Here is a 14,333-nt window from a genome sequence, read left to right on the forward strand (position 1 = left end):
GGGGTGCAAAGGTCAGGGGCTGTAAAAAAAAAAAAAAAATAGAAAGAAATAACAGACTTGTCTGGGAGTGTATGAAAACCGATGCTGCTATTGAGTCGCTGCGTTTACACAAGACTATAGGGCTGTATCAGTAGTGATTTGAATTGGGATGTGAGTGGGCGTGGAAAAGCGAATGGACAATCAGAATTTTAGCACTCGAGCCAGAGTGAATCTTAGAATATCGAATTTAATGGGAAGCTCATCCTGTGTGACACGTATGTGAAGAGTACGCATGCATAGTGTGGAACCGTTTTGCTTTGGATGGAGACAGCCACAAGTGTGTGAGCGCGTATGGGAATAGTTAGCCAGATAATGAGCATTAAACGTAAAGGCCGTGATACACCAAACCGACGTCGGAGGTCGTGAAGCGTCGTGGCGTCTTTAAGCGCCGTCTGATTGGTGTAGCGGCCACCTTCGTAGTGTCGTAACCCGTCTCTAAGCGTCTGGGGGGCGTTTACGCATGTTGAATCGGCATCGCCAGTCGTGACATTTGGTCACTCTGATTGGCTGTTAGCTAGCAAATCAGCGCGCGGAGCACCAACGGGATGTGACAACTGCGGATAAAGAGTGAGCACGCCTTCGCTGCCTTAATCTTCTTACAAGTACAAGAGCGAGGGTTGACAATGTACGTATTTCACAATACCGTGTCAAGAACGTGAGGTTTTACTTCGCGTGGGAGTTCATCATGAGCGAAGAATATAGCCAAATGCATTGTTTACGTTGTTTTCCAGTTGGATTTTTCTAACAATGAGAAATAGTGACTACCGCCGCCGAAATAGTGACTACCGCCGCCGATGGTATGGAAGGGTATTACATCTTATGCATGCGAAGAAGGTACTTTAAAGGTCAGCGTCGCTGTCTGTCGTTGCGGTGTGTTTTGCCAGCGTGACGTGCCGGCAGCCGGCCGGACGCCACAGGGGGGTAAGCGTCTGTCACTGTTGGTGAACCTCGTTTTGGTGTATCATCATGTATTTGGGCCTTAACAGTTAAGCAGTACAGCCAATAAAGCCCATACCGGCAGTGCATCAATACCTCTGTCGTTACTTTGCCGCCGGCCTCTCATTCCGACGCGGCAACAAACGAAGGGAGTTTGCCACTTGCCAGGCGAGAGCCAGCTAGCAAGCTTAGCTGTAGGATGCAGCTGGGTATTAAAACGGTTTCGAACAAGACTAGGGACAACAAACAGTTTGTGAACAAGTTTTTATTACCAGCTAACTTCACCAAATACTGGCCGAGCAAGCGCATTACATGTTTTCAATCATTTTTTGAAGGTCCATATACTTTGTAGATGTTTTGACAACTTTGTAAACGTTTTTATATCAGTGGGTCATCATCAGGTAAATAGTCCCACGTAAGTCTCTCACTTCCACGTCACAAATGTCTGACCAAAACATATTGAGGTCATCAGTTCCACCCGGACCCCCTTTACCAAAATTGACCTTTACAGACAGGTTTAGTTAAGCTAATATTGACATTAGACCAAGGTCCATTTAGCCCAGTAAAATGGCAATGTTGTCCTTTTCTACAAGGGTGAGCGCTCTTGCGAACTTGATTGCTATCATTGCTGTACTTTGTCTATGTCAGTGTGTTTCCAAATTAAACCTGCTTATGTCTTTGGGCTACGCACACACACAGTCACACACACGCACACACACGCACACCCCCACCACACACACACACACACACACAATGGGCGCTTTGTCTTTACTGCCTTCCGTTGGAGAAAACCTTTCAGCGTGACTTTTTCTTCCTTAAGTCAGTGCTGAAAATTAGTTTAAATGTCAAACTTTGCTTCACTGCTTTTTGATACCGCTAAAGACTTGAATGCCGCCACACTGCTGCGTTTGTTTCACACACAACGCGCCTGTGTCGTTATGTATGGTATGAACTGGGGAAAGTGTTCTTGTCGATAGAACGAGCCTGTGTTTGACGTGTGAGCAGGGTGACGCTGTGTGTTTAAAAATAAAAAATAAAAGTTTGTTTTAAAGGGCTGCCATCACGTTTGAGTTTGGGAATGCCCCCAGGACGTCATGTGTCTACTTTGGGAGCTGGCTGCTCGTCAGGAGGGCCGACTCGACGCGTATGGTACATTTGGCTGCCAGGGGCCTGACCCCCCCCCCCCCCCCCCATCCCCCTCATGAGTCACTCATCATTGATGGTAAACTGATATGGGCTGTCCTTATTTAGCATTAAGATGGCATGGCCATAGTTTGTGGCCATATTTGACATGGAGATGAGCCACTGTGGCCATTATGTGAATGTTTGTGTGTGTTGGGGGTGTTTCAACAGCTGCTTCCCCTGCCCCCACCTTGTTTAATACAACAGCCTCTCTATGCTGAGGTGAGAGGACTGGGACCCCCTGACGTGGTCATTGTGGTGAGGTGTGAACTACCAGCACTGCAGGAGGATTTTAGGGGGCCATGAAAGAATTGGTGGTGGTGGTGTTGGGGGTAGTTTATAGGGGCGAGAGCGGGTGAGGGAAACAGTTTGCTATACATTCATTGGCAACCTCACAAATCATTGCAATGTTTTTTCCCCTTGTCGCTTATTAACACAGTCGCTGCTTTTCTAAAACCAGCTTTAGCCAGGTTTAATGCAAAACCACTACAAGGTGACAGTAGGTTTTTGTGTCATGGCTGCCGAAAGCTACAAAAAGTTGTGTGAGCATGGCTCGAATAAGCAGTTTTCTTCCTTTTAAATAACAACATAAATATGATCCCGCTGTCATTTTCAAAAACGTAGACTTTGAGACTCTGGATGTTTGCGTTCTGAAACTGTGAAACCCCACAACATTGTAATTCAAACAAATGGCCCAAATGACACATTTGAAAAGTTTTCAGTGTGTCATGTAAACGTGTCGTTTAAATGCTCCATTATAGGACCTTTAATTGAACTACTTGTACTGAGCCAGTGCACATGCATACGGGGGAAATGGATTTATCGTCACAAGTACAATACATCCACCTCCGCTACCTTAAATTTCATAGTGCCACCTTTCAACTTGGTACTGGACTCCTCCAGACTTTTTCTGTTACAAAATACATAAACAACACTGGCGGTGTCCTGCGCGCAGCCTTCGAGCAACATTTGGCATTTGGTTCATGCTCGTGCTTCTAAAATTCTACTTCCCAGTCTAAACCTGTGGTGAAGAAATGTGGCGCACATACTTTATACTGTTGTGGTTACAATAGCTGCAATGAACACATTGCTACCCAATATGGTTTATGCTTAGCAATTAAGTATTTTGTTTGAGAATTCAAACTATTATTTTTATGTGTCCTAAAAGTGTAGTATTGTGGACCCCTGCTATTCATGTGGCATTGGGGCTGAGTCCAACCACAAATGTGACCCTCCAGCAAAAAACTGATCACTTGGGTCAAATGAAAGAAATTGGGCTTTATGCGTTTTCTGAAAGCTGGTGAAATGTATTCCTTATCAACGCGCACTAGGAGTTACCAGTTAGTCAACGGAATTCAAAACATTTATTTCCCATAACATAATCGAGTGGATTATTATGTATTATATATTATATTATTATTACAACGATAATTATGTAACAACGTTAATTACTATTGTTTCGGCATCTGTTTGTACCTGAAAGTATGACATGAATCTTGAACTGGGCATGCGTGAAGTAATTCTGAAGTGGCCTTTCTGTTTTTACCGAGCAACAAGGATATTTTGTTTACAGCACAAGGCCCTCTTGTCCGTTCATATGTGTAATGACATATTTGTACTTTAATCTGCATCTGCAGAGAACCCCAAGATTTCTGTTGATACCAGACATGATGTGGTTTTCCTTGTTTTGTGCGTGGCAGCAGCCAATTCATTTTGTTGCATTTTCGGACATTTCTCATGGGAATGTCGCTGCACCTTCTCAAGAAAAGCATAATTTCGAGGCATGCATGTATGAAATTCACATCAGCCGCAATTGGGAAGTGATCTTTACTTATTTTTCTGGTTTTTGAATCACAAATGTGAAAATCCATCACTTTCACATAGTCAATGTTTTTTGTCGCTCAAAACATGGCCATGCAACTTCTCTGAAAATGTGTGTGTGACGCAACCTCCGCACACCTAAAGAACAGAGTGGTTAAGCAGGCAACTATTTTGGTCTGGTTCCAGAAATAAAAACGGTCTGTCTCAATTAAAGAGATTATAATTTTGCCATAAAAATAAACAAATAATTTTCAGCATTTTTTTTTTTTTGCCACACTATAATCTGCCAATAGGTAAACTTGTGGATGCCTAACAGGGAATATGTTGGGTTCCACTGTAATAGTTGGGAGGCTTTGGCTCTTTCCAGACCGCGAACACATCTATCCATGACGCACTGGGCTGTTTATCTAATCAAGATGTCAGGCGTATGCTTCAGATCTGTCGTGATGTCCAAAATTGTAAAAGAAGATTTCCAACTTGTCATTTAGTCGCAGGTCAATCCGACAGAAGTGAAATGTGGGTTGTGCGCAGCACAGTGGACTCTCTGTAGTCTGCACACGTCATCGCGGCAGCCACTGCTACTCTCATCAGCCACAACGTGTGTATGCGTGTGTGTCTATGTGTCCCCATATGGCAGAGTGAGGACTTGAGCAGCTTCTGTCTGGCCTCTACCCTGACAGGACTCAAGTCATCCGTCTAACTGCACACGCCGAAGCTCGCGTGTCCGCCCCTTGGCTGCAGAAAGAACTCGTGCATGTGGTGAACCAAGTTGAATCAAGCCCATTTGTTGTCAACTGTCCACTTCTGTTTTTCCTCTCCTTTCAGTAATGGAGCAGCTACAGTGGAACACAATCTGCTCCGGAATGCTGCGTGATCGCTGATTTAGCAAATTCTCCCAAATAGCAAGCGGTAAATTGTTTGTAGCGACACATTACGGGTGCTCTTGGCGGGCGTGTTGGGCGTTATTTACTGAGATTGGCACCTTTTTTGTAAGATCATAAATAGCATGTTCACTCACTTTAACGGATTGTTCATGCAATTGGCAACAGGTGTAAAAGTGGTGGAAAAATGGTTTTGTGATGAGTTACAGAAAATAAATCCACGGCTATGTTAATCTTCGGGTCGCCAGCAGCTGCGTAAAATCTATTGACTATGATGTCAATTTGATGTGCAGTTATGTGCCCATCCTGCATAAGATTGCAATTAAAACTTGTTCCAGCACACCTGTAGAGGCCCACACCAATTGTTAGCATGGTTATTGTTAGCGAAAACTAACAAATAACTGAAACTAAAATTGAAAAAACATTTTTGTTAACGAAATAATATAAAAACCCGAGTGCTTTAAAAAAAAGGATAACTAACTGAAACTATAGCTTACATTTATAAACTAACTACAATTATAGCGAAAATGTCCTTTGTTTTCGTTAATTAAGATCATACTACATGAGCTTTCGGGGTTCATTTCAAATGTTTTTATTTTGGTATTGCTGTACATCCGTACAGAACAAGGAATGTCAAACAGTCAATTTAGAAGTGTAGTTTACTTTATTACACTATACTTTGTGACATTTTTTTACACTCAATAAAAAAACTCAATATATATTTAAAAAAAAAACTAATACTAATACTAAAACTAATAAAACCTAAATTAAATCGAATCATTTTCCAAAAATAAAAACGACTAAAAAACAACAAACCTGCTCTAAGAACAAATTAAAACTATGTAACTGAACTAAAAAAAAAAAACATACGTCAAGGTGAGATAAAAAAATGATTGCCACAGTGCGCACTCTCCTAGATCATTCAGAAGTTCTAAACAACAAAGCATTATGTAGAATTTTAATATCCTTAATTACCGATGGTCTAATGTGTTTCTTGTCATGCACGTGCCTCACATACTGTATGTAATTTTAACGTTATCATAACTGTCATACGATTTAACCCAAAACAAAACCGTCTACCATGACTTTGTGACGCAATCTTTTCAGTGACATATGGTAGTACTGGAGTCTTATGGCTTAGAAGTTACTTTGCATTAGGCAGCTTGTGGTAAGAGACTAAAATGCGCTTCCTCGTCAGCATGGATCTATCCGTTGTTTGAGCACGATTGCTCACCGAGAGCTTATGAATGCAACTGGCACTAATGTGTTTTCTTCTTCTCTTCACTCTATGGTTAGAGTGATGTCAGCTTCCCAGCTGGGTGGGAGACAATTATATTTTTTGGAGGAGTGAGGCAATGCCATGGTCCACTTCAGTTCACCACAGTTTTCTAAGGGCAACTCCTCATGTGTTGCCTGTGTGCGTGTGTGGGGGGGGGGCTACATAAAAGACATTACATGCTAGCTAGCGTGTCGACACAGTGTCATTTGCTAATTAATTTAACTGACAGAGGCCACACAGTCAACAATGGATGACAGCTTTCTTTTTGATGTGTTCTCAGTATTACAAGAGGAGAACAACCTTTGATTTTTGTGTTTTGCCCATTCTGGAAGCGAGTAACCTTTGTCAATCAACTCACTGCATTGTGTCTAGCTCAGCCATCTCATTTTTCATTGTGCCTCTACTCTAGGTGCCAGAAAGTGGAACTGTCAGTTATTCTGGTCATTAAATGCAAATACGTAGGTCTTTTAATTGACTCAGTGTCACATGGGTGTTATAAAAGTCAGAAGTGCAGTTAGCTGTTAATTTACGTTCTACTCCAGTTTTCAGTACCGGAAGCATTTTTTTTTCTCTCAAAGGGTTTTAAATGTTTGTTACTCTTCCTCGATAGTACTGCTTTAGTGTGCGCCAATTGTTACACAACTAAAACACCAACTACTGTCCTTGCAAGTACTGTTGTCTGTAAGCTTTTTGGCTCAGTGTGCACAGGAATTGTCTTTACAAACCTGGGCGAAATAAATTTGTATTTGTTTTTATCTTGATGGTTGTCCTGGGGACGCAGCCATGATGCTGAGACGCTGAGATAAAAGTGTGATCCCGACTTTTGGTCTAGACCTGCCTCGTTCACTGGTGAGCATTGGAACGGCCGCGGGTCAGGTCACTGGCCCCCGGTGGGTGCCGCATATTTGCATGGCTCAGCAAGTGTGGCGACGCCCCTCACTTGCACCAAAGGAATTTGTGATGCAGACAGAGCTGCATTAAATGCTAATCATACCAAAGCTCTACTTGTTGACAACAATAGATAATTGAAGGAAAGGCGTGGGAACACCCTAAAAGCTATTCTGATCCCAAGAAGATAACAAGTCATTAAATGTTAAATCCTCATGTACCGTAAAGTACTTTTAGATGTCTATCACGTTGTCCTAACGGCCGCTTGGACCCCTGTGTGAAATTCCTTTGTAATATCCGACTTGCTGATTAAAGCTGCTCGCTCCTTCTGGTGTTCTTCCTATTGGGAAAAACCGCTCAGCAAGTTTGCTAAGTTGACAAAAGGTGCTGCTTCTACAATTTATTCCTGCCTTTTCCATGTACAGCGGAATAACAGATGACATCATCAAAGTGGTTATACTATAAACTTAAAGTATGCTGCCTTGCTGCTCAAAAAGACAACTGGTAATGTGTATTCATTTTAATTAATTGTCTTTTTGTTAGGTATCTGGATTAGCAGGAAACCTGCTTTACAATTTGGGTGTTCATATGAATCCAAGATTTTTATTCACTTCTTTTTAATTTTTTTTTTTTTTTTTTAATTACCGGTAGTTATTAAATGGTGCAACAACTGCAGGTAGTGCCCCGAAGAAAATCAATCTATTAAACCTGTTTATATTTAGTTTTAAATGCTTATTCTTGCATGTCTCGTTATAGTTTACCAAACCGAGCAGGCATGCTGCTTGCTGGTGTGCCTCATCCAACTCTGGAATATGAAAAAGGAAAATGTGGCGTGGACCTAAAATGTACGTAAATCTGTGGACGAACGGAGTTGCTACGCTGGCGTCACGTGATCGACATCGTTATGCTTGGGTCACAAGATCAACGCCACGTTGGTCTTTCACTTTCCTTTTGTTGCTTTAGTTTGCGGTTAAATGATTGGATAATGAACACATTTATTTCTTTAGTTTTAAAAATGCAAGAATATGCATGAGGTGGGTATCTATGAAGGCTTTCCAATTTGGTGCTCATCCAGTGTTGGATTTTTCGGCCTTAGCGGTGGTCTTCTTCTCCAGTTGCAGTCTCCAACAAACCTTGAACAGATGTGCGTGATTTGAATTTATACGGACTGCTTGCATTTTGCCGTGTGAGTTTGGATGACAAAAAAGTCGCCCTCCAGGAAGTGCCTGTGAAGTAGATTATTGCACAGGTGCTGAGGTCATCATAAATAATAGCACTGCGTTCCTTTGACTGGTGGGTTTCCTTCTGGCTCTTTTTAAAAAGTGTGACTTTAAACTCCATAATATGACAAAGACAGAGGTTCCCCATCGGGATTGATCTGCCCAGATTACGAGGTCACTGTTGCATGAAGAGGAAGCCTCCAGGGGGCCCAGGATGCTACGTTTCGTCAAAAAATGTAAATGCTGGCGCACGTGTGTAGAAGATTGGGGGCAGGAAAGAGTGCACTTTTCCTGTTGTGGAGGTCTCTCAAAACTGTCTGCCCTCAGCGCTCTCTTGCCAGCTTTAACCACTTCTACGTTGGTGATGCTTGTCAGGTCAAGTGGGTCCACATTGAGGTAATGGCTGCGGAAAGTGGAGGGATTTGCTTCCTACGTGAACATCCTAATTCTACTCAAAAGACCATCTTCTAGTGACCTGTAGACATTCATTACACAAAGTGTGAGTGGTATTTTATTTATTTATTTGCTTGCAGGTTCACGCAAAAAGTTCCTAACTGGATTTGTATAAAACGTATGCACGCGTTGAACAAAAACAACCTGTTAAATGTCGGTGCAATAATTTATAAAAATGCAAATTGCGGAACATTTGTTTCACTTTGTGTCATTTCAGTAACTTTGTACAATGGAAGAGTCATCAGAAAGCAAATGGTGTAGTCCATCCGTCCAATTTCTACCTCTTGTGCTGTTCAGGGTCAGAGCTCGAGAGTTGACTGTGGGGGAGGCAGGTTACACCCTGGACTGGTCATCGGTCGAGGCGAATAACCGTTCGCGTTCACAAATTAAGTTCCTAATCTTAATATCTTCCGGCTTGCTGCATAAATCAGAAAGTAGCCTGCTAATTTAACAACAAAATCACGTTTTTAAGTCATTAAGGAAAAACAATGGAGTGCAATATGTGGTTGCAACCAGGCAAAGGTGCTGTTGATTCAGTTACAACTAGTTTGCTGTCTAACGAAGGATAACATTGTCACATCATCTATGGGTAGTCGAACTACTTCCACGCAGACATCCGTTAACTCACTCTCACCTGCCAGAAGCCGTCTGTTTTCACAGACACAGAAAATAATACTTAAAAATGAACTCCAATGATTAATTTTCTCCAGAGTTGATCACAGGCCTGTCCCTATAGGGAGTCAGGCACAGACCAACCCAGGGTCGGAAATGTTACGGTCCAGTTGCCCTGCGTGTAGCATACATTACAAAGTGTATTCATGAGTCGGGCTTGTTCTCTGCTCACTCGTGTTGTGTTTTAACTCATTCACTGCCAGACATTTTCAGACACTCTTTTACCCTAACGTTTGAAAAAAATATGAATAAATTCCGGGCGGCACGGTGGTCAACCCAGGTTTTCTCCGGGTACTCCAGTTTCCTCCCACATTCCCCCAAAAATGCTTGGTAGGTTAATTGGACACTGTAATTTGACGCTAGGTGTGATTGTGAGTGCGAATGTTTGTTTGTGTCTGTGTGCCCTGCGATTGGCTGGCAAACGGTTCAGGGTGTCCCCCGCCTACTGCCCCAAGACAGCTGGGATAGGCTCCAGCACGCCCGCGACCCTTGTGAGGATAATCGGATTGGATAATGGATGGATGGATGGATGGATAAATAAATTCCTGGGATTGAGTGGCTGGACTGTGAAAAGACAAACAAATTCGTCAATGAGTTAATGACAATATTTGATGGTGCACTCGAAGTTAACCGTCTGTTGTTTAGGCCATTCGTCGATATCCTGTCAGAGCACGTGCTACAAATTAGATTAGAGAATGCCCCAAAAAAGTGTTTGCTAGTCTTGTAGCCTTTCATTCATGCAAGTGTGCTGATGTCACAGCTGTGGAAACAAGAGCATGACTCCACTTAGCCCGTCCGTCCCTTTTTTCCCCCTGTCCACTCTTCCCAACTGGGTGTAATGGTTTCCTCTTGTGAGTTTGATTTCACACGAACCAGTATATGAGTCAGGGAGCATCGCGTTTGGGAGCCACAGCGGCCACAGGGAGTGATGAAACGCGTCTGCTTAGTTTGTTTACAAAATAGTGAACTGTAATGCTTGATATTCCAACAGAAATAGAAAATTGTTTTTACAAACCATGGCAACCATATTGTCTCGAAAACCAACCGCATCAGTCTTGTGGTCTCCAAACCCATTCCCGCTAACATTCTACAACTTTCTGTATATACAGTAAGTTTTCATGTTTTGCTCTAGTAAATTGATATAGCTGTTAAAACTGTGAGCTGCAACTCTTCTGCAACAATGACAAAGTTCAATTGTATTCTGTTGGCTAAGGAATCTTGTTTGCTCACTAATGTGGGTGTCCCACAAGCACTATTATGTGTGATATTATATTATATGCACCATATTTATCATCATACTTACCAACATTGTTATTGTACTATATTCATTACTGTCTTAACGTCTATACATTTACAAACATGTAATACCTGCCTGTCTTTTCTATCTAGAGTTCCAAATAAAACCTCAAAATCTATGAAGCGTAGAGCTTTAAGGTCAAGGTTATAAAGATGCTGTGTGGTCGTAAACTTTTACCGTTTAATTGATTTCCTTGTCCTGTGTCCTGTTTAGCGCCAGTGTGGTGGTGGGCGCTCCAAAGGCTCACACGAAGCAAATCGACATTGTTGAGGGAGGCTCCGTCTCCTACTGTCCGTGGAGCCTCGGCCAATCCGATTGTCGCACCATCGAGTTTGACACAGAAGGTAAGTTTCATGACTGACATGCATGTTTACTTTGACAACTATTTTAGGGTTAAATGTATCAGAGAAAAGCAGAATAGGTCATATTTACATTACTTTTATTTATTTATTTTTTAATTTGAAAACTCATTCACTGACATTGACAAATTTACTTGTCTTTTCACAGTGCAGCCATTCAATCCCAGGAATCTATTTATATTTTTTCAATTTTTTTCAAATGTTAGGGTAAAAGAGGGTCTGAAAATGTCTGGCAGTGAATGAGTTAAAGATGTACACCGGGAATAGGAATAAACATAGTACGTAGTAAAAGTCATAATGCTTATATGGCAAATCCGACTATTTGGATTAGCCCAACAAAATCTGGAATTGTAAATCATGTAATTACTATAATCCAACTGAAATACAAACATAGGCTCCAGCTTTCCTACAACTCTGAGGATGAGCGCGATAGAAAAACGATGGCTAAATAATTTACCCATTAGGGCTGTGTTTACACCAGATGAGTGCGCCGCCTAACGTTGGATTCATAATCGTACAAGAGCAAAATGTAAGTTGCAGATTTATTTGGTCGCCTTTCTAATTTTGTTTGATTGTAGCCGTGCTTGGGAGATTTAACAGACCCAAACTTACCAGTCACAATTTTTAAAAAGATAACAAACAAAACAACTTCCAATGATTATTATTCTATGTTAAACAAGGCACCTTATCTATTTTTGGGGACATTGAATCAAAGATGCTGGGTTGGACTGACCTCTAACTAGAATTGACCTGCCTTTGTGTAGATTTGAGCTGGCTTGTGGAGTCTTTTCTTCTGCGCCAGGTCGTGGTCGGGCGTCATTTTTTTCCACTCCACTGGACCCTAATCGGTTATGTCACTTCCTGAATAAGAAACAAGCAATTTTTGTCCTGTTTATGTCTGGAAAAGGCTAATTGGTTGTTGAGGAAAGGCTTTTGAAGGATGCTCTTTCCTTCCTTCCTCCAGTTTATGTTTGGGGGAGCTTTCGAGAGATAAGAAATGAATCAACAAATAAGAGACAAAGCCGTGTTTGCAGGACAGGTGAACATGATACCGGGAATCTTGACAAACGGCCTGCAGGTGAGCTAAAGGGATGACACAAGGTGATTTAATGAATGGACTTCTCTTTTGGGCGGTTGATAGAAGACCGGGTAGGCTTTTTTCTTTCACTGACAACAGAGTAAAGTGAAGACAGGACCAGTCAAAGGGAACACAATCTCCTTCGCAGTTTAAGTCTGAGTACCACAGTTCAGCTAGACTTTATGGTCTGTTGTGAACAGTCGGCGTAATATTCCAGTAAGTGTTTCACAAGACCATTTAATGACACTCCTTTGTTGGCTCTCGAGACTTTTTGCGCCGTTTTTTCCTCCTGTGTTAAATGTGTTGGACATCCATGGCATATGGCCGCCGGCCATCGTGAGTGATGTCATTGCAAGGTCTAATGGCGAAGGCGAGTCGACCCTCCCCGCAGGCACAATCTGAGGTTGAAGGCGCTTGTTACCGTGACCTGAGCTCGTTCTGACATGCAGAGATGCGCTCCAGTGGAGGAATTCTGAAAACATCTGCACGCGACTCTGCGCCAAGCAGCTGTTGCATGGATGACATTTACTGTTGCAATTCTTTTACTGTAGCTGTGATCGCGTCTTGCGTGCCAGCTTCAACAATCCAAGAGGTGATACAGAAATCCGACGGCGGGTGCTCCTAGTCATCGTTTAGGATGATTGACTCCTTCAAGAGGACGGTTAAAAGTGATGTCGTTTTGGCAGGTGCACAATTTTTGGTCTTAGAGTCAGAAAAAGTGGAACTACTGAATTCTTGTCTATTCGTTAACTTATACTCAGCATACAGCAATGTACCGTGCCCCCTGAAATGGCTTAAAGGGGGTGCAATTTGCTGCTTAACCTATATTCCGCAAACACAGTATTAATCAGAATGCCTTGTTTCAACTAGTGGGCCTGCATAGAACATATTTTGGAAAAAAATTCCCTTTAAAATGATTTTAAACGGGATGGGACAATTTTTTTCTGAATGTTCTGAACTCTCGTTTTGATACCAGTGTCGCACTGGGGAGTTGTTATATGTGGATGAAGCGCTACAGTATGTCCGATATCTGAATCAACAGCACCTCTGCTGGTTGTGGCCGAGTACTACATGCCATTTCACCTCCAATGTTGCTTCAAGACACAATCAGTAATCATTTCAACAGCATTCTTAATGATGATGAATTGATTCTCATGCCCAATCCTAATGCAAAAATACCCTGACTAAAAAAAGTGCTCTAACATTTTTTGAATGTCTACTTTAGTGTTGGTATCCAAACGCTTGGTGAGTTTGAGCTCTGACCCACAGGCCACCAACCCTCTTAATTAGTCAAAGTAATTGGGTCAAAGTGGCCCCTCTCCCATCCACTTCCTCTACCATTGAGATAAGAGCCTGACTATGGATGGGTGGGGAGGAGTGGAGGGCGAGGGCATCAAGGAGGCTGCGAGAATATCCCATTCAGGATGGGAGGAAAGGAGGAAGGAAAGGGGGAGCAGCCCCCTCTAAACACAGGGCATGTGATGAGTGAATTTGACCATTTGTCTTCTAACCCACAGACACACAAACACACTCACAGTCAAAGACTACACACCCGCCTAATGGCTACGAGCTGGTCTGTGCGCACACTGCACACCCCCACACAGCAGGTCCTGTCCCGGGAGAGGCTAGGTTTGGCACTATGCAGCCCCGCCACCCCCCGCAGAAGGGCTCTCCAGTCACATGTCATGTTGTGAATGACGAGGCAGTTTCCCCGCTATCTCCCTTAGTAATCTGGACCCATTTCATTTGATAGTGCTCCACGTGACTTCAGCTTTTCGCATCAAGACAAACAGAACTTTTCATTGCTGGCTACAGTGACATTAGCTCTTGCTTGCCTTGAAATAGCCCGATGAAATTTAAGGCATCTATAAAAGTCATTCAGCCCCACAATTCAAAACATAAGCATCTCTCACCTCCCCCTTCCTCCCTTCATGTTCGGTAACGGTGATACATTAATGTGTCCCTTCTGTGAGTAATGTCAGTAATGAGCTCAAATCCATTAGGCAAGCCACAGCATTTACATCTTTGGCTGTTAGGTCCATTCTAAATAGAAAATCAATCACATTTGGTTCCCATTTCAATGATGCTTTATCACAAGTCATGAGTCATCACAAATATCTCGATATCTTTATTTCCCCTTGGATGCAATTTCAAGGATCACTTAGACAATATATATTGCATAAGTATTACCATTGTAGTTTCATGTCAGAGAAAACAAATTATGCTGA

At 42.4% G+C, this 14,333-nt stretch overlaps 1 protein-coding gene across 2 annotated transcripts in view; it reads left to right on the forward strand.

The window, feature by feature from the left end:
- The window catches only part of itga5 (integrin, alpha 5 (fibronectin receptor, alpha polypeptide)), a 48,860-nt gene that overhangs the window by 4,606 nt on the left and 29,921 nt on the right, over positions 1-14,333 (forward strand). For both annotated transcript variants that reach the window (XM_086026262.1, XM_086026272.1), the window contains exon 2: positions 10,882-11,012. In XM_086026262.1, the coding sequence (XP_085882388.1) occupies positions 10,882-11,012 (131 nt within the window). The remainder of the gene's footprint in view (positions 1-10,881; positions 11,013-14,333) is intronic.

The sequence above is a fragment of the Filicampus tigris genome, chromosome 1 (assembly GCF_054856515.1).
Source record: "Filicampus tigris isolate MCC_2025a chromosome 1, RoL_Ftig_1.0, whole genome shotgun sequence".
NCBI classification, from domain to species: Eukaryota; Metazoa; Chordata; class Actinopteri; order Syngnathiformes; family Syngnathidae; genus Filicampus; species Filicampus tigris.